General features: G+C 39.8%; 1 protein-coding gene across 1 annotated transcript in view; it reads left to right on the forward strand.

Annotated features, from left to right (window-relative positions):
• C7H1orf87 (chromosome 7 C1orf87 homolog) overlaps positions 1 to 26,915 on the forward strand; it is an 83,445-nt gene that overhangs the window by 25,457 nt on the left and 31,073 nt on the right. Inside the window, exons 3-8 of the mRNA XM_051856420.2 lie at positions 476 to 686; positions 11,165 to 11,305; positions 11,946 to 12,209; positions 14,766 to 14,887; positions 18,878 to 19,043; positions 25,813 to 25,910. Of these exons, the coding sequence (XP_051712380.2) occupies positions 476 to 686; positions 11,165 to 11,305; positions 11,946 to 12,209; positions 14,766 to 14,887; positions 18,878 to 19,043; positions 25,813 to 25,910 (1,002 nt within the window). The remainder of the gene's footprint in view (positions 1 to 475; positions 687 to 11,164; positions 11,306 to 11,945; positions 12,210 to 14,765; positions 14,888 to 18,877; positions 19,044 to 25,812; positions 25,911 to 26,915) is intronic.

A 26,915-nucleotide genomic window follows, 5' to 3' on the forward strand; every position in this document is an offset into this window, starting at 1 on the left:
TTATTTCTTTCTCCTCTGTGTAATGTTGATGCAGGGCTACAAGAGAAACTGAAGTCTCAAGGTGAGACAATTGATGAAAGACACGGAGGAGATCTAGAGCTACAAAACCTCTGGATCTTCTTCTAATTTCAAAGCTCAAAAATGCTTGTTAGACTTATAACTATGAAATGAGATCACCTTTAGGGCTTAATTTTGACACTGTTCATTACTTACAGTAATGGGTTTGGAGCAAAAGGGTAGATTATCTTTACAAGTATGAGAAAGAAGGAAGGGGAAAGGATAAAGCTGAGATCATAACATGGTCTTTCTATGGTGAGTGATCCATAGATAAATACCCAGTGTTTGCATCTGCATTCCAACACTTTGAGGGACCACTGTTTATACAACCAGACTAATACCTTCCATTTGTTATGCCATCCTAGTGCATGAGGACCCTACGCTGTGAGTAACAAAGTGTCAAACTCTTTCTTCCCAGCAAGGAGAATGTGAACTTGAAAGAACAAGCAACACCACAGAAACTCAGGACGGCTAATGTGAAGCAGATGAGCAGAGAACCCGCAGCTCAGTCGAATCTCACTGATCAACAAACCAATTCCAACCCAAATTGTGTGGAGGAGAGTACACACCTAGAGGATAATGAGAAACTGCAGACAGTGGCACACTGCAGCGGATTCCTGGATGGCAAAGTGAGTAACAAGGAATACAAAAGCTTTTCGTGGTATTACTAGAAAATATAGATAAAAATCAGGTTGACACAAATACACACTTGTGCAAATAATAATAAATTTTGCATGAGATGGAAATTAAAGTCAATTTTTTCACTCTAAAAATGATTTTCAAGGTCATTTGAGATTTTCCTCTTTGTTGGCCACTAGTTAAGATGGTCAGTATTCTCTGTGGTTAACGCAGTGGCACTCAGTAAGAGATATAAGTGTCACTGTATATGCAAAATTGGAACATATTAGAGAGGAAGGGACTGTTTGCTTTCACATTACCAGGTCAGATAATTCATATTTTCCAAACCCAAAGGAATCATGTCTAAATATCAAAAAATGAGAGGCTCAAAATTGTCGTGATAGAAACATATATAACTGCATTCTGTTAACAATCAACCAAGCAATCCATAACAAGCTGACTTGATAATGATGAATCTAAATGATTAGTAATTTGTAATTAAAAAGCAAGTATAACAGCAATTGAAAGCTGGATCTAAATCAGGACAAAACTAATGATTCATTGATAACAAAGCACCATTTCCAAAAATTGCTGAAATTGCAATTAAACAGATACATAGAGTAGGAGTTTTGCAAGGCTGCCAGCATTAAGTGACAGCCAGATATTTTAGTAGAATACTGATTAGAGTGTGCAGTAAACTGTAACATAACTATTTTAGTTTATAGTTTTAATAGTCATTTCTAAATCACTGAGGTAATAGCTCATCTTTAGTCACATGAGAAAATGAATGCCTATGGGTCTCTGATCTTTTGCTCATAAGAACACACAAATCGTTATAATTTTGGAGTGGTTTACAGCCCACCAATGGGATTCAGGCTATATTCTTCAAGATATAATCACTAAAGTTCATTTATAAAAGTGATTTTCTCAAAACGTTAGTTATACAGCCCAGGCAGAAACTGGCCTCTTAATTTCTAGTTAATGTGTTCTTATATTTTTTAAAGATTTATTTGTTTATTTATTTGAAAGTCAGAGTTACACAGAGAGAGGAGAGGCAGAAAGAGAGAGGTCTTCCATCCGATGGTTCACTCCCCAATTGGCCTCAATGGCCAGAGCTGTGCCAATCCGAAGCCAGGAGCCAGGAGCGTCTTCCTGGTCTCCCACACGGGTGCAGGGGCCCAAGCACTTGGGCCATCTTCTACTGCTTTCCCAGGCCATAGCAGAGAGCTGGATTGGAAGAGGATCAGCTGGGACTAGAACCGGCGCCTGTGTGGGATGCCGGCGCTTCAGGCCAGGGCGTTAACCCACTGTGCCACAGCGCTGGCCCCTAATGTGTTCTTTTCTATGCATGCTTTCCTATGATGCATCCCTGAATTTAGGACTTGCTTAGAACAGGAGATGATGAATCTGCAAAGGTGAAATAATTTGTTATGAATTTCTAAGGACCTCTGAGTTTTTACCCTGGTTTTGACTCTGGCATTTATATATGTTGGTGGTGTTGATCCCAAGGATGACCTCGGTAATAATTTTATAGTAGTAAAAATGCTTTGTTATTGACTCTTTTCAGATAAATTTTATTATTTGCTTTTGGGATTAATCCTGTGAGGGAGGTGACAGTTATTTATACTATCACAGTGTAGATGATAAAACTGAGACTCCAAAAAGTTAAAGTACAGATAAAATATTTGCCCAGGTATTTTATTTTTACTTAAACTTTTAGCAGATCTAATTATAAAAAATTACATAATCTTATAGAAAGTTTAAGGAACAGAGGAGAATATAAATAACAGTGAAACCAAAGAAAATTATTAGCTACCTGTCTCTTTCTTTCCCTTCTTTTTTCCATGCAGAGGTATAGAATGAGAATCCTGATATATCTAGTCTAGTCTTTGTTAGACTGCTCAATTCACTTCATGTCAAAAACTGGCATAAAAAATTCATCAGATGCATCTCTTTAATGGCTCTATGAGAGTTATATTCAGAACTAACAGATAACATTTACTGTGTGCCAGGACTATTCTAAGTTCTTTACATATATTAACTAATTTACTATTCCCATACACTCAGTGAAGTAGAAATTCTTAGTATCTTTAGTTCATGCTTCTTTGAGAAACAAAGAGATCAAGTGCTTTGCCAAGGTCATAAGGCTGAAAAGCGCAAAGCCACAATTCTAGTCGCGGCTCTGGATCCTTAAATCACCAAACTGTAAGGTTCCTTGATAACAGAGGTTTCCTGATTCATTTATCAATGCCTTGTGGCCATTGAAGCCATTTCTAGTTTTCTCTTATAAACAGAAATCCTAATATGTCCAGCTGCCCTTTCCTGACATGGTCTCTGTCCCTCATTAGAATGGGTCAGTCATAACGTACACTGCCCCTGGACCTCCATGATAGGGATTATTTGCTAGCTCTGAGGAACCAGAGGGAGATGATTTGGCCCCTCCCCTTCCAGAATTCAACAGAGTTTTTTGTGGGAAGCTCAGTGGGGCTAACACACAGCCACCAAACACAGGAAGGCTTTGTGGGAGGCGTGAGGACCGACTAATTGGTTCTGTCTGCTGAGCAGGAGTGTGGTGCTGGCCTGCCAGATGGCCGCCACAGTTGCTTGTTACAGAGGCCCTCATTACCACCTTCATGAAGTGGTAAATGGAATCCTGCGCAATTACAGAAGCAAACCAATCAGAACTCCTTCTAGATCCTTATTGCTCACACATAGATGAAAATCAGCTCTCCTGCCTGGGACCTAACAGGCAATCTGGATCCGCTGAATTGGCTCCAAGAGAGACGTTACTGATAAACACTGAGCTAACTAGCCTGGGTAAAGACAGGCAAGTGTGAAGCTCTTTTCCAAATGACAGATGAAGTTTGAAGCATATCACCAGTAGGAGATAAGCAAAGCTGAAAATGTAAAGACAATCCCTGGTTCTGTGTATATGAGAAGAGTAAGATGTCTTAGAAATCAACAAGCACAAATCTTCATTACACAAAGGAAGAATGAGAGATCCAAAGATCTTAAATGATTTGTCCAAGGTCTCAAAAGAAAAGACCTGGGCTCTACTGCCCACCAGCCCTAGGATATTTTTCCTTCAAATTCTACTCCTTATGGGTAAGTCTTTGAACGTGCTATTTCAGTTTATATTGTTACTCAGAAACACCATCTCTGTCTTCATTCAAAAAAATAAATAAATAAGAGAAATATGTGTGATGAGCAACAGGCACAGTATCACAGTTTCAAAAATAAAATTGGAGTGTGCCTTTTGCATCTGGCAGCATGTAAATGAAAGTGTTAGTTCTTTAATTTTAATCATCATCACAGTTGATTGGTAGGATGTTCTTTTCAAAGCCCTTTTGTGTGATTTTTCTTATTCTTTCTTCACAATATCCCTGTGAGGCAGGTGGAAGCATATGTTGATATCCCTAGCTGACAGATGAATAGACATATGTCAAGGTCATTTCTACTTGGTTGTTGGTTGTGCACTCACAGCTCAGATTCAACAAGTTCAAAGCAGAACCTTTGATGGTGGTCTGGTTCTCACATGATGGTCCCAGGAAGAAACTTGGGCGTGCTTTCTACCTCTCTTTCTAATACTTACAACGAACCAATCACTGAGTCCGTTACACTCTACCTCCTTTGTGTCTCTCAAAATGCCCTCTTACTTTGGTTTCCCCTGCATTGCCTAGTCAGACTACCATTATCTCACCAGAGACATTTTAATTGTCTTCACATTAACTTGCTTGTCGCTTTCCTATACATACCTGTATTAGTTAGCTATTGTAATAAGAACTGGTGTGTAACAAATCACTAAAATATTCAGTGGTTTATAATAATAACCATGTATGGTCACAAATAGAGATGTGAGCTAAGACATCTCTTATTTATCTCAGGTGGCTCCAAAATGTGGATTTGGTTCAAGTCTGTGTCTTCTTGTTCTGAATCCAGTGGGCCCGTCACACTATGTTATACTCATAAAAGACAGAAACGTTTCAAGAGGGCAGACTCAGCTACACGGATGTATTTTAGTCTTTGTGTCTCCATTAACATCTTATTGGCCAAAATAAACCATATGTCCAATCAAGACTCTAGTGTGGCAGGGATATGTATGTCAATATATTGCAGGAGCAATTTCTTCTTTTTTTAAGATTTATTTATTTGAAAGTCAGAGTTACAGAGAAGGGGGCAGGGAGAGAGACAGAGAGAAATCTTCCACCTTCTGGTTTACCCCCTAGATGGCTGCAACCACCGGAGCTGGGTCAGTTCAAAGCCAGGAGGCAGGAGCTTCTTCCAGGTCTCCCTTGCGGGTACAAGGGTCCAAGGACTTGGGCCATCTGCTACTGCTAGCCCAGGCCATAGCAGAGAGCTGGATGGGAAGTGGAACAGCCAGCACTCAAACTGGCACCCTTGTGGGATGCCAGGGCTGCAGGCAGCAGCTATAACCACTACACCATAGTACTGACCCCTCCAGGAGAAATTTCAAAGCCATGGATGAAGTGTAGCTCTTCTTAAAACACTTAAAACCTGTTGTCAAATTTCCATGGGTTTGTATAAAACTCCAACTCCTTGACTTACTATCTATTCCAGCTCAACTCAGTGGACTCTTTCTCTCTCCCTTCTGGCCGCTTTCATTAATAAAATTATATTATCTTTCACCTCCTATCCATTGCCTATGCTGTTACTTTGGTGTAGAATTCTCTTGGTTTAACCAACTCCTAATCATATTGGGGCCTCAACTTCGGTATCAGCTCTATCAAGAAGTGTCTGATCCAAGATTGAGATAAGTTTCTTTTCTAATCTATGTGAATCTGTTATAGTAAATATTATACTACAGTGAATGTCATGGTACTATTAAAATAGGATATTTCTTTGTCTTTCTCTTTCCAAAGTCTATAAGGCCTCTGAAAAGAATTTCGGCCCGGACTTTTTTGTTTCCAATATACCAAAGCTACCATTAGTTTAATGGTGAGACCCTCGAGGCTTTTCCATTACAGTCTAGAAGAAGTCAAGAGTATTCACGCTCTCCACTGACTTTTAGTTTATACTGGAGATATCAGCCAAGGCAATTAAGCCAAAGAAAGAAATTACAGACAAAATATTTACAAAAGAAGAGGTAAAACTGTTTAATCTCTTCAGATAATAAGATTAACATGTAAAATCTCTTAGGGCCGGCACAGTGGCATAGTAGGCTAAGCCTCTGCCTGTGGCACCAGCATCCCATATGGGCACCATTTCAAGTCCCAGCTACTCCTCCTCCAATCCAGCTCTCTGTCAATGGCCTGGGAAAGCAGTAGAAGATGGCCCAAGTGCCTGGCCTCTGCACCCATGTGGGAGACCCAAAAGAAGCCCCTGGCTCCTGGCTTCAAATCATCCCAGTTCTGGCCATTGTGGCCAACTGGGGAGTGAATGAGTGATTAGAAGACTTCTCTCTCTGCCTCTCCCTCTCTCTCTCTGTAACCCTGCCTTTCAAATAAATAATATTTTTTTAAATGTAAAATCTCAAAACAACTAATGGAGAAATTACTAGAACAGTAAGAAAATTTGCCACCTGAAGTTGTAACATCAATAACACAAAGCGAAGACATCATTTACACTAGAAAATTAATGCACAACTAAATTAACTAAATACCAAATGCCAAGGTATAAAGTTTTTAAAAGTCTGAAAATTCATGAGAAAATATATAGAGAGAATTCCTCAAAGACACAAGAATAGATCTGAACAAGTGAAAAGGCATGCAACATCCTCATACAAAGTTAACATCATTAAGATGCCAACCCTTCTTAAGGAAGTTTATAAGCTTGGTTATTCCAATAAAAATCATAAATCATATTAGATTTTTGTTTTGTTCTGAAACTAGCCAAATTGATCATACATTTAATTTGGAATAGAAAATGAGCAAGAATAATTAAGAAAATCCAGAAAAGAGGAGAAATGGTTTGGAGTAATGAGTAAGATACAGTTACCTGATGTTAAAACAGAAAGCCTCTATACTTAAAACAGTGTAGTTTTGTAATATAAATCAATGAAAAAAACCAACGGGACTAAAAAGAAAAATTCAGAATCTGATTCAATGGCTTATTATAATTTTGTGTATGATAAAAGTGATATTGGAAATTTATAATCAGTGATGCTGGGTTTATAGGACAGCCACAGATAAATTTTTGAACTGGGTTTACTTTTCAAATACCAGGTGTATTTATGACATATATTAGGATTTATTATAAATGGATGAGAGATTTAAGTATAAAAATATAAAATTATATAAATAACCTTGGATGATTTCCTCTATCATCTGAGAAGTGGAAACTATGACTCAGAATACATATACAGAAAGAAAAAGAGTGATCATTTTTAACATCTACATATGGCCAGATCCACTGTAAACAATGGACATAAACACTTGACAGACCGGGGGACGAGGGAAACTGCAGCTTATATCATAGATAAATATAGCCCTAACCTATGGAATCTTCAGTATAAAACTGAAGAATAAAAAGGACAGTAAGCTACTAGAAAATGAGCAAAATAGATGAACGAAGTTCACCAAAACAAAAGTAAATGTTCCTCAAACATACCAAAAGATGTTACTGTGCTGTTAGTAATTGAATATAAATTAATTATACCCTGAGATATGATTTCTCACTGGCAAAACCCAAGAAATTGACACTTTACTTTGCTGGAATCCTGCTGTGCTGGTAGAAAATATAGAATGGAATAACCACTTTGGAAAAAAAAATTTGACAATAGTTAGAAGAACTACACATGCATTCATTTCTGAAAGGAAACTTCACTTTCAGTGATGTACAGTAGCATTCATATTAGTTCATCATTTCTTTGTACAGTATGGTAGTACTACATGTATATGGATTACCTTACTTTACTCAACTGTTCCCTTATCATTTGATATATGGCTTGCATATAGTTTGTTGGTATTCGTATAACAGGTAATATTGCAATGAATACTTTTGCCTAAATATTTTCCAGTGTGTCTTTGAGATAGAGAACAAGAACTTGTACAAGCAAACCCAAATTTGCAGTATCTGTTATAACCTAATCTCAAAAGTAACATACAAGTCCCATCATTTTAGTGTACAGTATTCCATTGGTCACATAGATTAATCCTCAATAAAATCTGTGAGTTTAGGGAAAGACTACATAAGGTCATGAAACCAGGAAGCAGGGATCACTGAATCTAACTTAGAATATAGCTTTGTATTAATTGGCAGTTAAACCAACTAAAACTATTGTGAATTAATTTAAAACATAAGGACTTCATTCCATGTCCCTAACAGGATATGTATTCTAAAGAAAATGCTTTTGACATTGTTTTCAATAACCATTATATCAATACTGTGTTTATGTGTGTGTATGGAGAGAGAGAAAAAAAAAATGAGATATTATCTTGGTAGGTAAGATTTTGGTATACAAGAAATGAAATATAAATGTAATATTGATGGTACTACATAAAATCCCTATAATGCTACATTTTCATCGGAAATATCAGTATGAATTCTTTTAAAGCTATATTTCCTACCTCTGTCTACTGAAAAATCTTAGAAACAATGACAGATCCATAACACGGAGCACCCAAGCAGCTGCATTGTGTTCAGTAAAATTCAGAAGGCTGAATTACCCCTGATATGTGTACTTTGCTGTCAGTAATGAAGATGTTAGGACCTTGTCCTTAATGTGTTGTATTATGTGAATTAACGGCATAACTAGTACTCAAACAGTACTTTATACTTTTTGTTTCTGTGTGGATGCAAACTGTTGAAATCTTTACTTAATATATACTAAATTGATCTTCTGTATATAAAGAAAATTGAAAATGAATCTTGATGTGAATGGGATGGGAGAGGGGGTGGGAGATGGGAGGGGTGCAGGTGGGAGGGAGGTTAGGGGGGGGAAAAGCGGCTATAATCCAAAAGTTTTACTTTGGAAATTTATATTTATTAAATAAAAGTTATAAAAAAAGAATTCACAAGAACTGTACTAAGAAAATACTCAGGACCTAACTCAGAGAGGTTTCTGCTGATAAAAAGTGAGACAGTTTGGAGGCAGGTGCTGTAGCATAGCGGGTCAAGCAGATTCTCGGGACATCTGCATCCACATTGAAGCACTGATATGAGTCCAGGCTGCTCCACTTCCACTCTGGTTCTTACTGACGCATGCCCTGGATGCTTCATGCTGTCACAGCAGGTGATGGACTCATTCTTAGGTCACTGGAGAGACTTAGAAGGAGCTCCTTGCTTGTGGTGTGGGCCTGGCCCAGCCCTGTCTGTTGGAGATCTCTGGAAAATGAACCAGTTGATGGAAGATCTCTGTTCTCTCTGTGTGTCACTCTACCTTTCAAGTAAGTAAATAAATATTTTCAAAGACCCAATAGCCTGAAGTGATTTATATCAGTAGAGAGAGAAAACTAAAGCCCGGCAGACGGCTGCTTTGAGCCACTGCAACAAGAGCTCCCTACCACTTGTGACTCTTTCTCTGTTCAGCCAGCATTTGCAGCACTGTATCTGATGGTGGGTGTCAACAGCATATAAAAGAGTCCTGGCGCAAATGGAAATCGTATTATGCAAAGGAGAAACACAAACAACAAACACACACAAATAGAACAGATAAATACAGAAAATAGTTTTATAAATAATAAATATTTTAAATACAGGACATCCATTTTTCTCAGCATTTAGAGATCATAAAGTGTTTTCTACTTTCCATAGATGATGGTGGTGAAACAGCAGATAGAAGACCGCTCCCTCTCTCTCTGCCTCTGCATCTCTGTAACTTTGCCTTTCAAATAAATCTTTAAATTTTTTTAATTATAAAAAGTTGAATGACATAAGAAAATCTTCCATATGGTGCCTTATACAAAGTATGTGTCATATAAATAACTCTTGTTATTTTTTGCTCACTCTAGAACTCTGTGTCATTCTTGCCTACTCTGCATATTCTAGACAGTGTCTTGATTTTTCATTAGAATGTCATGACTACAAAGCGTCCATAGGTTGCAGTGCATACTGATAAGACAGTCACCATGACTATCAATTGAGTACAGACATTAAGTCTCAGAGAATCATTCTGGTTCTATCTCCTTTCAGTTTCCTGATATTAAAAAAAAAAATCTTGACTCATTAGCCAAGGTTTTGTTTTAATGGAGTGTAATAGGGTGACAGACATGGCAGCCACTGCCTTTGAAAGAAGAGTTAATTACATTTCCCAAGAGAACAGGACATGTCACACTATGCAGGGTCACATGGGAAGCAGAAGAGGGGAGTAATGAGAGAAACACCAAAGCCACAGCTTTTTGTGGAGCTTCTGTGGGAAAGGCAAGATTAAACAGACAGGCTTTGGGCATAGGTGCTGACCCTGGTTGTCTGGAACCCAGTCCTGGGTTGGTTCAGGCAGAGGAAATATTGACTTAGTGTATGAGAGTTAGACAAAGAAATGTTTGGGGATTTGTACTCAGATTTGTTGTATTGTATATGAAAGGTATGATTGCAGGCAAAATATTGACTGTCTCTAGGAATGAGTTCGTTCTAGGAGGGGTAGTGTCCCCCAGCACCCAAGGGAGTCCCCCTTCCAAGATGGCAAACCATCACGAAATACAAAAAGCTTTTAAAAACTAAATGTCAAATACACCATACTCTATGGTGTGCAGGAATGAGATTTTATCATTGACCCTAATTCCAGCATTCATTCTACTGTACCCTTTAACAATATTGCCCTGAGAGTACAATACTGTGGGTTTCCCATCCCTTCTGCTACATTCTAATGATCATCTTTGCTGCCCTTCCTGGGCATGCGAACTCAAGCAGTCTAGGGATACAGCTATCACTAACAAGAACTCCTTCATTTGCTTACATTTTATGGCCTACCTACCTTTTTATGTTGCAGACACCTTTTCTTGCACAAATGAGACAGTGTCTAATTGTTAATACATGTGTTAAACTTGTGTGAACCGTATAATGCTGAAACTGGTGTTGAAGCAAGCTTTCTTACAAGGACCGAATTTCATTTAGAACTAGGAATGTCTTTAAAGAAATTGGTTGGCTTGGCCGGTGGCGCCGTGGCTCAATAGGCTAATCCTCCGCCTTGTGGCGCCGGCACACAGGGTTCTAGTCCCAGTCGGGGCGCCAGATTCTGTCCTGGTTGCCCCTCTTCCAGGCCAGCTCTCTGCTGTGGCCAGGGAGTGCAGTGGAGGATGGCCCAAGTGCTTGGGCCCTGCACCCGCATGGGAGACCAGGAGAAGCACCTGGCCCCTGCCATCGGATCAGCTCGATGCACTGGCCATAGCAAGCTGGCCGCGGAGGCCATTGGAGGGTGAACCAATGGCAAAAGGAAGACCTTTCTCTCTGTTTCTCTCTCTCTCTCTCACTGTCCACTCTGCCTGTCAAAAAGAAAAAAAGAAATTGGTTGGCTTGCTCATATTCTCCCTTCTTTCTCCTTTCTCCCTTCCTTCCCCTCTTCTGCTACGTGCTTCTGTTTTGTTTCTTTAAGGTTCCCAGTTGGGAAAATGTCCATTGCAGCTCCGTGCCAACTGGAGACCAGTCTCTATCCTATGTGCATGGCCTCCCCAGGAGAAAGCTTAAAGACTTGTCCTTGGAACAGATGGCAGTAGCTGGCTCTAACCAATCTGAGGTGTGTATACTAATAGTTGCTAAGTTGTTTTCTATTACGGATAAATGGTACTGTCTGTTGACTGGACATTTTGATGCAGAGCAGTTGAAAAGGCAGTTTGAGGATGGGAGCAAGGACACCAGAATCCAGATGTCCAGTCAGCTTTCCAGGAAGCATCCTTGGGGAGATAGCCAGCAAAATCTAAATACCTCAACTGAAGTCCTCATCTTCCTCCTGCCTTCCTTCTTTTCAAAATTTCCTAAGCATGGGAGGGGCCACTACATTCCCAGTTAACTCTGTCAGGATCTAATATTGTCCTTCATCTCTACCCCAGCACCAAACTCCCAGATTCAATGTGTCTCTAAGATGTGCTATTATTCTAAATTCTTGCACAAATAGGCACTCCATGAAAGACAGCCAATGGACTTGAAAGAGCCTTCTAACAAGGTACGTATTTTGGAAAGATTGGCTTCTTTTCTTCTCCTGAAGGAGCAGATTGGAAGCATGCTAACCCCTTGAATAGACCCCGATTGAGCATCTGCCTGAGCCACCTTGTACTGAAAGTGGATGCCCTGATGGCATCTGCTTCCTTGTGTGGACCTTTAGCATCTTGTTTTACATCCATGCTGCTTTTTCTTTGTTCCCCGCATTGTTACATTAGGAAATTGGCCAGAAGCCAAGTGGAATCTCAAAAGAAGACACATTTCTTCTTGCCATGCTCAGAAGAGAACTCAAGTCACACCGTTTGAGCGCCAGCTACTTAGATAAACTTCAGAAGGAGTTGGAGACCCTGGACCCCACCTCTTCAGGGTTTCTTCTCCAGTCTCAGCTGAGCTGCCTATTCCTGAGGCATGAAGTCCCTCTGCAGTTACCAACAGTCAAGATTCTTTGCCAGAGATTTTCTAGAAGGGGCTCCCATGAAATGGTAGGGCCATGTTCTATTTTAAGCGTGAATTCTTTCTGTTGCTTTTGCTGGTCCCCACCATGGTAATGGGATTAAGAGGTTAGTTTCTTTCTTGAAAATGACTTGGACTAAGATGAAAAAGCTTATTTATACTACTAGGTGGAAAATTAGAATAGACTAGAAGAGAAAATAAATGTGGTCTCTCAGCTTTGTTTAATTGTTCTATAAAGTGTGTTCCTGGGGGCCCGCATTGTGGTGTAGTGGGTTAAGCTGCCACTTGTGGCACCAGCATCCCATATGGGCACCAGTTCTCATCCCAGCAGCTCCACTTCTGATCCAGCTCCCTGCTAATGCACATAGGAAAGCAGCAGAAGATGGCCCAAGTGCTTGGGCTCCTATACCCATGTGGGAGCTCCAACCACTGTAGCCATTTGGGGAGTGACCAGCAAATGGAAGACCTCTCTCTGTAACTCTACCTATCAAATTTTATCATTGGCTCTCGACACTGAGGATAGTTACAGATTCAAAATAGGGACCCATTTGATTCCACTCATAAATCAACTCAATCTGCAAGTCCCAAGGAAAGAATAGAGAACTTCACTATGATGTCCTATTTTGGGGACAGTTTCTTAAAGAATTGGATGTGGGAAGTACCTTTGAAATACAATCTACCATTGCCATTTTACTGTTTAGGAACCTGAGACCCAGAGGTTGTCACGAACTCAGCACACCCAAGGTATTAACGGCAGATGCAAGGCTGGGACACAGGTTCTCCTATAGGTTCTTTAGACTTAGTGTTTTCCAAACTCATACTTGTGACTGAATATATTATGGTCCAACTACAACAAAAATCAAGGAGCCAGAGGAAAATAGTCTTAAATAGGAAGAAATAAAAGCAGTAAGCAAATAATCAGTGAGTGTGTATCAGCAGCAAGGCAATAAATGGAACGATTCTTTAAAAAATGGTCTGGACATCAAATATTTTTAACTTGTCAGAGGCAGAAAGAGAGCTATCATCCACAAGTTCACTTGTCAAATGTCTGCAATGACTGTGGCTGGACTGGGACAAATCCAGTAGCCAAAAATCAAGTCCAGGTCTCCTATGTGGTTGGAACACAGTTAATTCAGCCACTACCTGATGCCCCTCAGGTTGTGCATTATCAGGAAGCTGGAATCAGGAGCCAGAACCGGGGATCAAAGCCAGACGTGGAAATCTTATCCAGTGTATTAACCACCAAGCTATCTACTTGTCCTGTCCTGGGCTTTAATCCTAATTCCAGCATTGTTAGCTCTGTGACAAGGGGCACATTCTACTTCATTTTCTGATACCTCAGTGTCTATAAAACAAGTCAACACCAACCTCATAGATAAATTCTTGTGATTTAGTAATGAGATAAATTCAAATTACAAGACTGGTGTCCAAGGTTTACCTGATGCTAAAATGTATATTTTCTCTTCTGCCATAATGGAGTTAGTTGTATATTTATGAGAAGTATTTAGCAGTACAATGTTAGTTTATTTGTACAACCTGTATGAATCATCAGTCACTCATATTTTCTGGCAGAGACCTAGTTTATATCCAGGACCCTATGTAGCTTCCCTCCCTTGTTGTTGTCCCCTCTCCCACCCCAGAGTTGTTGGCCCAACAGAGACCCTAGGGTGCCATCCAGTCCTGTAATGAAAATTTGTGATGGTCCTTCAGTCCTCTCTTACGTAAAAAAAAAAAAAAATGGTCTTGAGATTTTTCACCTAATCTAATAAATTATTGGCCCCTGAAAAACTGAACATATCTGTAGAACACATTTAAATATAAGAATATATTCTGTATCATAAATATGTTAGAGATGAGAGAGTGAGGGAAGAGAGGGGTTAGAGACTAGGTTATGCAATAGTAGCAAATAGCCCAAAGTCACAGTGGCTTGAACAACAGAAGCTGATTTTTCATTTACATTACATCTCCATAATGCGTCCACAACAGGCCCTTCTCAGAACTGCCATTATCTTAGCCCCAGGACACAGGCTGATGAAACAGCCACTCTAGAATACTTCTGATAGGAAGGCAGAGGGTAAAACGGGAGCTCTGGAGGGTCTCCTGTCAGTAGTTTCATCCTCCACCCAGAAGTAGCACACATCACTTCTGCTCACAGTTCATTCGCTCAGACTAGTCACATGCCCCGCCCCAACCCAAAGGCAACCAGAAAGTACACTGTTCCCACTTGTCCAAACGAGAGAATAATAGAAATAGTTAGTATGAAGCACTAATAATTATGATACTGTGTTTTTAAGATGGGGTTTTAAAAACTTTTTTTTTAACTTTTATTTAATGAATATAAATTTCCGAAGTACGGCTTATGGATTACAATGGCTTCCCCCCCATAACGTCCCTCCCACCCGCAACCCTCCCCTTTCCCACTCCCTCTCCCCTTCCATTCTCATGAGGATTCATTTTCGATTCTCTTTATATACAGAAGATCAGTTTAGCATACATTAAGTAAAGATTTCAAAAAAAAAAAAAAAAACAAGCATCTTTCCCTTACATGTAAATTAAGTGAAGCTGCTCTATTTTTCAACTTCCAGGTGAATTATGGAAAACTACTCTGGTTTTTAAAAGATGCAGTTTCCGGTGGTCCACCAGCGAATCAAGTGGATGCAGACAACCACAGGTGGACAACTCTGAGCCACAGCAAACACGAGCAAAGGTACTTTTCTCTCTTTGGATGAGCATGTGGTTCCTAAAGGTCCTAGTCACACACCACAGACTGCAGCCAAAATTTATTTTTCATAGTTCTGGAGGTTGAAAGTAAAAGGTCTGGTGAGGGCCCTTCCAGGCTGTAGAAGATACATTTTCTCCTTGAGTCCTCACATAGCAGAAAGAGAGCTAGCTAGCGCTCTGTATTTTGCCTTTAACGGCACTAATCCCACTCCTGAGGAATCTACACTCATGACCTAATTACCTCCCACACCCCATCTCCGAATATCATCACACTGAGAGGAGGGTTTTGACATATGAAGCTCAATGAACATTCAGTTCTAGACTCCTAGATCTGGCAGAGATCACACAGGCATTCACTCTAAAGCCTCACCCAGCACAGAATCACTGCTCTTCACCAGCTCTTGGCTCAGGTTTTTAGTTTTCTTTCTTTCTCTTTTGTACGCAGGCCAGCATGCAAAGTTATTTGCAGCCATTGCATATGTTTCTTAACATCAAGCATGTGTTTTTTTTTTATGAGGTTGCCATGTGAAAATGAAAACCTCATTATGGAACAAGAAATGATTGTGTATACGGGTACAGAGCTCATCTACAAAATGTGATTCCAGAAATATGTTCAGTGCATGAACTCGTGGATTACAAATACTAGCAAAGAAAGGTTTGAGATACAGGAATCACTAATCTCTTCACATAATCTTAAGACTAAGGAATGACTCAAAGTAACAATAAGATGTGATGAATATCATTAAATATGAAGCAACGTGAACTATGATATTCTCCTTGTTCACCAACTGACAAAGTGTGATACTTAGGAGGCTAGCCTCTGACAGAAGGCTGGACTCAACTCATGTCTCTTCCTTGTAGTGGCTCTGTGACATCAGTATTCACTTAATCTCTCTGTTCTTTCATTCTTCAGTTGTAAAATTGGGATGAGAATAGATTTAATCATATTGATATGTAAGATTAACTGAGTTAATAGATGCTAAGTACCTGGTGCCTAGTAAGTACTGTATAAATATTGTTATACTTCTAAGCTATCTCTCAGAGAAGTCTCTCTCCAGTTTCTATCATGTGATACAGTGGCTAAGAGCCATGTCATTGAAGGGAATTACTTCACTTTATAAACATAGTTGGGAACATGTCCCTCAGCTAAGTGTTAGACTTGAGTCCCTTCTGCAGTGTGGCTCTTGTAGCACTGATACTTCATACAGCAAACATCCTTTTAATGCCATCTGCTCTACAGCCCCACTTACTGTACAAAAGGAATTCCAAGGTTAGCAAGGCTCAGTCTTTCTTGAGTGCTCGTAGTCCAAAGAAAACAATATTGCCATGCGGATATTATAGCCGAATATCACCCTGGAAGGAACTATCCTCCTGAGAGCAATAAAGCCCTAGAAATGCTTAATAATGAGGAACCATTCCTCATATAATACAGATTGTGAAATGCTTGCCAGGAGAGGTGATAGAGCATGTAGCAGAATACCCAGCCACTCACTGGCAGATGTGGGTCCTAGGAACTCTACACAGGAGACCTTCCCTGACCCCTGGATAAGGTTATGACTCCTGGTTATACAGTCCAATAGTCTTTTTTTCTTCATAATAATCATTGCATTTTAACTTATTTATTTGACATTTAAGATTAGACATGTAGGCATCTGACCAACTGTCTAGCATGGTTCTCACATAGGCCTGTGGGAGATGCTTGATACATATTTGATGAATACAATTGACACCTACAGTTAATTAAAGATCTTACATCACTTCACTTCCGGGGACACCTGGATACCTTCTCTATAAAAAAGAGCAATGTATGAGGAGATCATTTTGAGCTCATTAGAGAAAATGCTGTTTTCTATAATCTAGAGAGTGTGTTTGTAGGAATATGGGACTGATGGCTTGTAATGAGCCAGGCTCTTTGTTAATCAATCTTCAGCCCAGGGAAATACCCTCATCATGGTCTAGTAGCTAGGGCCTCTAACAGGGTAGCTATGTGATGTTTTAAAAGGTTTCTGAATTGCCAGTGTTAGCAGAGGTAGTAGCAGGGGTGGCAGCAGCTCTCTTCTCCTAAATTGAACCAGATGAAAGAAACTCCTGCACCAGGCTTTCTAAGGAACCCCACCAGCTGCAGTAAATAGATTCCATACAACACCTGCCCATTCCTTACTCAGTATACTGAACCAGGGGCCAAAACCTCAGGAATTCCTACCCCCAAGCTCTGGTGTTCTAAGAAAAGAGGAAGGAAAACTTCTGCTTTGAATCTGGGACAGAGATAATTGATTGGCAGAGTCAGGGTCATGGGCCCTAGCTGTGAAGAGAGCCTGGTAAAGCAAGCAGCGGGCACTCTGCTCTGCTAGAGAGAGCAGACTCTGTCTTGGGTGTTGGGACTCCCTGAGCAAGAGTAGCAGATGGCTGGCGCCGTGGCTCACTAAGCTAATCCTCCTCCTGCAGCGCCGGTACCCCGGGTTCCAGTCCCGGTTTTGGGGGTGAACCAACGAAGGAAGACCTTTCTGTCTCTCTCTCTCACTGTCTAACTCTGCCTGTCAAAAAAAAAAAAAAAAAAAAGAGTAGCAGGTACAGAATATGCTGACCAAAGGAAAGACATATGCACACTATTCCTTCCCTGAACTGTTGGAAAATATTACAAATAAGTAATTCAGAATAGTATAAGTAATTCAGAATAGTATAATCTTAGGCTAAAGCTTATGTATGAGTTACAGAAAAAATACAATATGACCTTTACAATAAGCTATATACATCTAAAACTAATTGTTTCTAGGTACTATACAATAGCCCTGGGAAATAGTAATGGATAAAACAGTCTTGACCCCATGGAGTGATCTATCAAGGGAGTCAGATTTGAAATAGTATCTAAAGAACCACAGATGTGATTGCAATTTGAGGGAGTCTAATAAGGAGGAGAACAAGGTGCTATGAAACAGTGTGTGTCTACCAGGGCTGTGCTGGAGCAGGGCACGAAAGTTGATTATGCACAGTCTCCTTCCAACTCCTCATTCTCAGAGGAAATCAGCCATGGTGGGAATATTTACACTATGGAAACTGATAATGCCACAAATTAAGGCTTTTCTTGAGAGTTGGCTGCTAAAGATTTCCAGATCACCATGGAAAGGAAACTGGTTTACATGTACAAGGGTGGAGTTTGGGGGATATAGACTGTCCCTCAGGGAATGTGGCATTTAAGTGGAGATGCTGGAACTCAGGAAGAGCTTCCACACAGAGCCAATAGTCTAACTGTACTTGGGGGGATCAATAGATCTGAATGTTAAATGATAAACATCTCAAACTAGTTTCATCAAATTAAAACAACTGACTATGATACTATATCACCCTGTTGTTTTTCACCTATTACTCAAAGTAAAAAGTTGGATAAACCCGCTTAATAATCACATAGAGTTTCATGCCAAACTGTAAGTAAAGCATTATAGAATTTCCCAGATATGAAGACCAAAGTCCATGATAATGCATAAAGTTCATCTGATTCAGGATGTCCTCCTATACATGTTCCCTAGTTGCAGGGATCAGGCAGGAGTTACTTGCTTTGTTTGGTTTGTTCTGTTTTGCTTTGCTCATGGCCATGGATAGTTTGGAGATTTTTCCATCAATGATTTTCTGAGTTTAAGAAAAGTAATTCAGGCAAGTAAACAATTACGATCACTTATTTTTTTTCTCCACCTGGAAAAAAGGAGCTAGAAAGGTGGCTTAAGGATGTTGGCCTATGTCATGTTCAAATTGGTTGGTGCCTCCTGGAGAGGAAAGTGTAGAGCTCATTCAAGTGGGGCATATTTGAGCTAATCAATCAAACATCCACATGCAACCACAGGACCGAGTGATCAAGGTAGAAGGCCTCCAAAGTGGGTTCTGTGACTCCACAGTGTCTACAGTTGACAGACGCGGCCTGAAAGCCTGCAGCTGCTTTGAGTGGACAATCTTTTCTTAGCTCTTGCTCTCCGCTTCCCACCAGTCCTCCACCTCAAGACTCCAGCTCACAGGCAGAGGTGAACCAGGACCTGGTGGAGATTTTGAAGATGGCACTAAGGACAGCCAATGGTAAACTCAACATGGAGAACCTCAGTCTGAGTTTTCGAAAAGAAGATCACTCCTTCTCTGGCTGCCTACCCCCACCCAAGGTAACCAAAATCAGATCATAGATTTGTTCACCTTTATAATGCTACTTCAGCATGTTGGGCCTAGAGTGATTGGGCACAATGATAACCGGGATTCTGCCTTGGATCACTTTACACAACTGTTTGCTTTCTGTGTCCAAGAGAAGAAAAACAAAATGGAAAAGGAATTATTTAATATTCAGAGTTGGTCCAAAACGATTTAGATTGGTCTATGCTTTATGTTAATAATAGAATATATGACAATACACAAATAGTATTTCACAATGGAAAGCAAGCATTTTTCCAAGGCCAAATGTTCATTTTTCAAGCCCTCTCTCAGCTTCTAGTGAAGTCAGCATGGGGTGTCTTATTCCTTAGGAACACAAAATTTTAGGAGCTGATGTAATTTATTGCTGACAGAGGTTAGCATGCTGTTTTTAGCAGTAATTAACAGCACAGATGCATTTTATGGAAGATGATCCAGAAAACATATTAACTCATCGATCTTCTGTAGCTAAACAAACACCAATCACAATGCCACCTTGGATGCTGGTAAAATAATAATTACCACTGAGTTTTCAGTGGTAAGGACTATGCTAAATGCTTTACTTACATGATCTCATTTACCCATTGTGACCAATCATCTGATCTATAAGACATCTATAAAAGCTTACATTGAGAAATAAATACACCACTAAGGTAACTTCACACCTGTGTGTGCAGGAGAGTCCATATGTCATTAGCGGCCTTTACCATGGTCATGAGAAGATCTAAGTCTAAGAAGTACAATGGTTTGCTAGATTAGAAACCACAGACAGCACAGGAGATGTTCAGACAGGAGATGTTTCAATTTTCTCAGATGATACAGAATGGATTAGAAATACATTTATTGAATCTTTTTGAGGATCAGATTTCACCTGGAAAAACTGGATTCCAAATATCTACCTGCCAAATATCTATCTATCTTTGGTGAGGATGAAATGAAATAAATATGTGAAGATGCCTAGCATATTATCTGACATACAAGGTCCTCGTTAATTATTAGTTTCCTTTCTTTTTAATAATAAATAAAAAGTTTGGTGAGAATCTCACTTCAAAACAGCCTAAAGAAAGGGTATCTTTCCCATGGTCAAGGGATGGCCTTATATAACATTGGCTATTAGGGAAGATTTCAAGTGCTCTTTATCCCCACAGCTGGCCCAGAAGGCTTGACTTTGTGATCCAGATTCAAGGAAATAGGGCACATTTTCCTTGAAGCTGATCTACCTTTTTAGAGCCATTTGGCATCTCTTAAGACATCTGGAACTCACTCAAAGTATATCACAGTTCTGGGAAGCATATAAAATAGAATTCTGTTTCCCTAGAATGTGAGACAAATTGAGACCCAAGGGACATTGGCTACAGGAAGCAACAACAGACTTGCCCCCATCTTCCTTGCTTCTGGACACAGAACTTCAGAGTAGACTGGGAAAGGCCATGTCTGAATTAGAGGGTTTTTGTTGTTGTTGTTTGAGGGGTGGGGGGATGGAGGTGATGGCTGAAAGGGGTGTGGCCCATTAGTTCCCTGGTTTCCCTCAAGTGCAGGAAAGTGCAAGCTTAGTTTACCCCCATTATACACAACCCATAATCTTTACACCTTCAACTCAGCCTCTTTCTACTTCATATCACAAACTCCTCCAAACTGCTCCCACACTTTCCTCTCAGGAAGAGTTTGGCTAAAACACAAATTGCACTACCTCTGATTATTCTTTGCTTTATTTTCCTACAATTTCCTCCTTTTCATCAGAAGGGAGTCCTGTTACTGAGCTAACCAGCATTTGTGAATATGGAGCTCATTCTTGGGGCAAGACTCCAGCTAAGACACTAGTTTGCCTAGTGAACCAGGAATGAAAGACCTTCTTCTGCAGCTTTCTAGGCACCTTTTCCACATTTATTTGTTTCTGTATATGTACACTCTACCTTCAAACTATAAAAGGATTCCTACTAAGTTTGACTCATTCCATACCTGCAATGCATTAGCATCTTGGTATGTTTAATCTATTCTGACAGTCAACCTAATAATTGTTGGTGTGTTTAGTCATCGTGATGGGCACTGATGACTACATGCTTTTATTATTTCATTCCTGAGTTCTCCAGGAACTTTGAACACAGAGCAGTGACACCAAAATAGCCTAGTTTGAATAATCTCCAGAGGAGATGGTGCAAATGCTGAATCATAGAGGACAAGCAATTTCGGCAACAAATAATGGTGTTGGGGGTGGAGAGGGAACAAGGGCAGTAAAAGATATAGAAAAGTTGTTGCAGGTAAATAAAGCAATGTGAAACAACATTGATATGAAAATATCATGACTAAATCAAGAAACTGCTGGTAAGTTCCTCCTCAAGTTGACTTTAGAATGGAAAATAAGAGGGGCCGGTGCTGTGACTCAGTGGGTTCAACCGCAGTGTGGAGTCAGCATCCCGTGTGGGCACTAGTTCAAGTTCACCTGCTCCATTTCCAATCCAGCTCCCTACTAATGGCCTGGGAAATCAGAAGAGAATGGCCCAATGTTTGAGTCATTGTACCCAAGAAGGGGACATGGTTCATGTCCCAACCCTGGTTCAGCCTGACCCAGCCCCAGTCATTGAGGCCATTTGGGGGGTGAACCAGTGGATGCAATATCTCTTTGTCTCTCTCTTTCTCTGTCTCTCCCTCTCTCTGTGTAATTTCTGACTTATAAATAAATAAATCTTCTATAAAATGGAAAATATAGACCTTTTAATGAAGAGTCCTTATAAAGAATGTGAATTTTATTCTGAGATTTGAGTAAGAATATTAAATAAGTGAAACACATGATTACACTTGAAATTTGAAAACAAGGAACATTCTAAAAGAATTTGAAGAATTAGTTAGAAACTTATAAAACTGAGGACAGAGAGAACCTTAGAAACCTATTCCAACAATCAAAACAGGAAATTATGAGGATTTAAACCAAGGTACTGACAGGGGCGATGGAGACATTAAGGGAGTAGCAAAGCAAGTCTGGAGATTAATTTGATGTGGGCCCTGAATTAAAAGAAATAAAGAATGAATTTCAATCCAGGTTCTGGCTTTGGCAACTTTTTGAATAGTGACGCCATTCTATGCCGTGGGAATCCATAAAGGAGTGATTAGGATGGGTAGAACAAGGGTTGATGAGTTTCATTTTGAACATGTTGATCTATGAGGAGAGATTAGAGCTGAATGAATATTGAAATAAGACTCTTCAGCATAGCATAGGAGTAGTGAAGATTACCCAAGGACATAACAGAAAGTGGTAAGAGAATAAGATTGAGGAGGGCACTCATTGGTAAAGGTAAACAGGTGACAAAAGTCCAACTAAGGGAGCTAAAAATAATCAAAGAAAATGCTGGAGTTGTAAAGAAAGCCAAAAGGGGAATTTGGAGACACAAATCATGATCAGCCCTGTTGCATGCTGCACAGAGACCAGCTAGAGTTACGACTGAAAAATATTCAACAATTCTAAAAGCAGGGTAGTTCCTAGTAGCTTTGGTAAACAAAGTTAAGAAGAGTAATGGCAGAAAATGTGAAGCTGTATTTAATTAGAGAAGAAATAATGACAGTGTGTGTTGCTCTTTCAAGGAGCATTATGAGGAAGGAAGTGTCCACTTCAATGTCATTTTTTAAATAATGTTGATATTTACTTTTGATTGGAAATATTTCTTTAGTAACCAAGAAAATTAGGCATTTTCTTCTAGGAGTCATCATTATAAATACCCAGGCTTTAAAAGATTTTAATAATGATGCCGAATAATACTAATTTATGAGGCTTTTTTGTATATGCTTCTATTGCTCCTCTAGAACTGTCAGCAGTGAGTTCTTAGCAGCCGTCAGTCAACTTGCTTCTAGGAACCCAGATGTACTTTTTCTAATCTGCAGCTCATTCTAGCCTAGAGCAAACTAACTCTTGCCAGAAGTAAGTGATCTGTTTTTAGAATACCCTCTCAATATTGATGTTTAAAAATACATCCATTTGCTCTCCTCATGAAAATAATCCAGTTCTTTCTGGAGTAAAATGGCGTAATGTGGCCAATTTCTACCTCTCTACCTTCGTTTTTTACTTCCTTCCACCTACACTCCACCCCTCAGTGGCAATTAACTCATTCATTCACTCCTTTACTCATACATCTACTCATTTATTCAACAATTATTGATCCTTTCATTTTAATACTGAGGTAGGCAATGGTGATAAGAAAATGAATGAAACACAGTTACAGCCCAGAGTAAGCTGCTGTCTTAAAGAAAACTCAAGTAATAGATCATTACTGCCCTACTGGAAAAGCAGCCTAAAATGATAGTGAAGTGGATATTATTATTTCTAAAAACTACACAACCCTCTCACATATTATTTACAAAAGTTTTTACTCTACTAGAATTTCCGCAATTCATTATTCTTCTGGGAAACTCATATTATCATTTTTCAATTCACTCTTTTTTCCCTCTTAAGTTTCCCTTGCAAAACTCCTCTACACCTAGCAAGTAATGTATGCAAGTTTCAAACCCAGATTTATTGTTGTTCAGTTGGTGGCACATATAGATCAAGAAACAATTGCCATTGAAATGATAGTATGTTTCTCATAATTACTAGAAAGGATCTTGATACACCATGCAGGGCCACACAAGGAGGCACCAGAGACAATGCAGACACAGGGAAATTTGGTCCAGAGCTTGTGTAGTAGTATTTTTTGAGAAAGAATGGGCAGAGCAGAGTAAACAGGGTTAGGATTGGCTAGTCTGAATAACTTCAGTGGACTCTGGGGAATAGTGGCTAATCCTAATTCTAGTTATTGGGTACCTAGTCCCATAGTGTGAGCTCAGGGTAAATTGATTTGCATATGAAAAGTTCACTTTCAGATAAGTTCTGTAGTATTTCTAGAAATTGATTGACCCTATGAAGGACAATTTATCCAGGCTTTTAAAAACCCCTAAAGGCCGGCGCCATGGCTCAATAGGCTAATGCTCTGCCTTGTGGCGCCGGCACACCGGGTTCTAGTCCCGGTCGGGGCGCCAGATTCTGTCCCAGTTGCCCCTCTTCCAGGCCAGCTCTCTGCTGTGGCCAGGGAGTGCAGTGGAGGATGGCCCAAGTGCTTGGGCCCTGCACCCCATGGGAGACCAGGAGAAGCACCTGGCTCCTGGCTTCAGATCAGCGCAATGCGCCGGCCACAGCGCGCCAGCCATGCCTGCCATTGGAGGGTGAACCAACAGCAAAAGGAAGACCTTTCTCTCTGTCTCTCTCTCTCACTCTCCACTCTGCCTGAAGAAAAATAAAAAAGCCCCTAAATAAGAAAGAATAAGAAAGCATCTGAATAAAAAATATGCTTAATGCAGTCACCATACTGAACTTCCTGTCAAAATATTTTAACAATAGCCATTTCCTTTATTTCTTCTCTGATAACCTATCCTATCTCTCTATTCCCCTTCTTCCTTCCACTCTTGCCTTCTATTCCCCCTTTCTTCCCTTCTCTTTCCCCTCTCTCTCCTTCCACTCCTCTCTCTTCCTTCCTTTTTTCAATTCAACAAGTATTAATCAAATACCTACTAAGAGCCAGACACCATTCTAAGAGCTTAATTTGTCAAGTAATCTTCACAGAATCTGGTAAGCAGAATATACTAGTCTCATTTAGTAGATAAAATAATTGGGCAAAGAAAGGTTAAGCAAAATCACACAGATCGCAGGCAATAGATCTGTTGTTCAAAATGAGCTCTGTTTGATACGAAAGTCTATATATTCAGCTAATATTCTAAATACACACCCATACAGCACTACCTTCCTGAAAGTTTGGTGTACAGTATTTGCCTCTAAGTATCAACTAGCCCCTAGCCTAAGAACTGAACTGCTTTGCAGCTAGACTCAGAACATATGAAGTAGTTGAGAAACTGCAATGATACTTCATTCATTCACTGAGCAAAGATTTATTTAGCATCTTGTTTCTATACTGGGTTCCATAATTTATTAGCTATGCAACATTAAGGAAATACCTAACCTCTTTGAGTCCTGGTTTACTCATGTACTAATATAGATAGCATGGGCTGGTGCTGTGGCACAGTATGTTAATCTTCCACCTGCGGCACCAGCATCCCTTATGGGTGCCGGTTCTAGTCCCGGCTGCTCCACTTCCAATCCAGTTCTCTGCTCTGGCCTGGGAAAGCAGCGGGAGATGGCCCAGGTCCTTGGGCCCCTGCACCCACGTGGGAGACCAGGAGGAAGCACCTGGCTCCTGGCTTCAGATTGGAGCAGCTCCATCCGTTAAGGCCATTTTGGCGGTAAACCAACGGAAGGAAGACCTTTCTCTCTGTCTCTCCCTCTCACTGTCTGTAACTCTACCTCTCAAATAAATAAATAAAATCTTTAAATATATAGATAGATAGATAGCAATGTTGACCCTACTAGTGCAAGAATCTTGTTTTGTCAGTGAAAGTAGATGATACAAAGTCTTCTGTAATTTACCTACACAATGATGTGTGGATAATTCTTAGGCCTTGACCACCCATCCTATGGCTGACAAAAATGGAAGATCAGCATTTGAAAGTCTAATAGCTTTTGAGTAACAAGCTATTCCTCTGTGTTAACTAAATAAACATTTGCTACTAAGGACCATTCAGTTGGACAATTTTGTCCTAAGTGATATCTCAAAAGTAGAATGCACTACTGATTATCAATTTTTGTCAAAACTATATAGGTTCTGATCATTGGAAGGGAAATTTTATCTTAATTTCATTTTAGTGAAGCTTTATTTTTTTCCCTGTTTGCAGATCAGGGCTCTATGTGGGAAGCACGGCTTATATCTGACCTTGAGCCTTCTGGAAACATTGCTTACTCGTCAAGATCTGGGATACCAAGATGAAATAAGGTAAGCTGACTTTTGTTTCAGACTGAATGGTTGTGCTCCTTACTCCTCAATTCATTAGTGAAGTCCTAACTATCAATTTGATTGTATTAAGGGATGATGATCTTGGAAGGTAATTAAGTTTCGATGAGGCCAAGTAGATAGGACACTTAGATTAGAGCCTTAATAATAATGCTCTTTAAAAGGCTTGAGGCAGAGGCCAGCATTTTGTGGTGCAATGGGTTAGGCCACCACCTATAACTCTGGCATCCCATATGGACATTGGTTCAAGTCCCTGTTGATCTATTTCTGAGCCAGCTCCCTGCTAATGTGCCTGAGAAGGCAGTGGAATATGGCCCAAGTACTTGGTTTCTTGCCACCCATGTAGAAAGCCTGGATGGGATTCCAGGCTCCTGGCTTTGGCCTGGCCAAGCCACAGCTGTTTCATCCATTTGGGAAGTGAGGCAGCAGATGGACGATCTCACTCACTCACTTTATGCTCTCATTCTCTCTCTCTCCCTCTCTTTATCATTCCAATTCTGACTTTCAAGTAAATAAAATAGATCTTTAAATAAATGGTTTGAAGTCAAAATAAGAGCAATACACTGTGAGGTTTATAATATAGGTAAAATTACAGTGCTTGACGATAGCCCACAAAGCTAGAGGGGTGAAAGTGTATTGTGGTAAGATTCTTATTCTATAAATGTAGTATATTTTTATTTGAATGTAATCAGTAAAGATGCTAATAAAGAAGTAAAGTGGGAACATAAAAATACTCAAGCAATTAAAAAAGACAAAAACAAGGAAAAAAGTGATTAAAACTGAAATGACAAAAAGGCAAATAAACATCAAGATGATAGATTTAAAACCATCCATATCAATGATTATATTAAATTTAAAAGATCCAACTGCAGTGATTAAAAGGCAGATCTGAAATTTCATGAAAAAGGAAGGCTCAACTAAATGTATCAACAATAACTCATTACAAATATAAGTACATTGACATGCTAAAAGCAAAAGTTTGGGAAA

The sequence above is a fragment of the Oryctolagus cuniculus genome, chromosome 7 (assembly GCF_964237555.1).
Source record: "Oryctolagus cuniculus chromosome 7, mOryCun1.1, whole genome shotgun sequence".
In the NCBI taxonomy this organism is placed as follows: Eukaryota; Metazoa; Chordata; class Mammalia; order Lagomorpha; family Leporidae; genus Oryctolagus; species Oryctolagus cuniculus.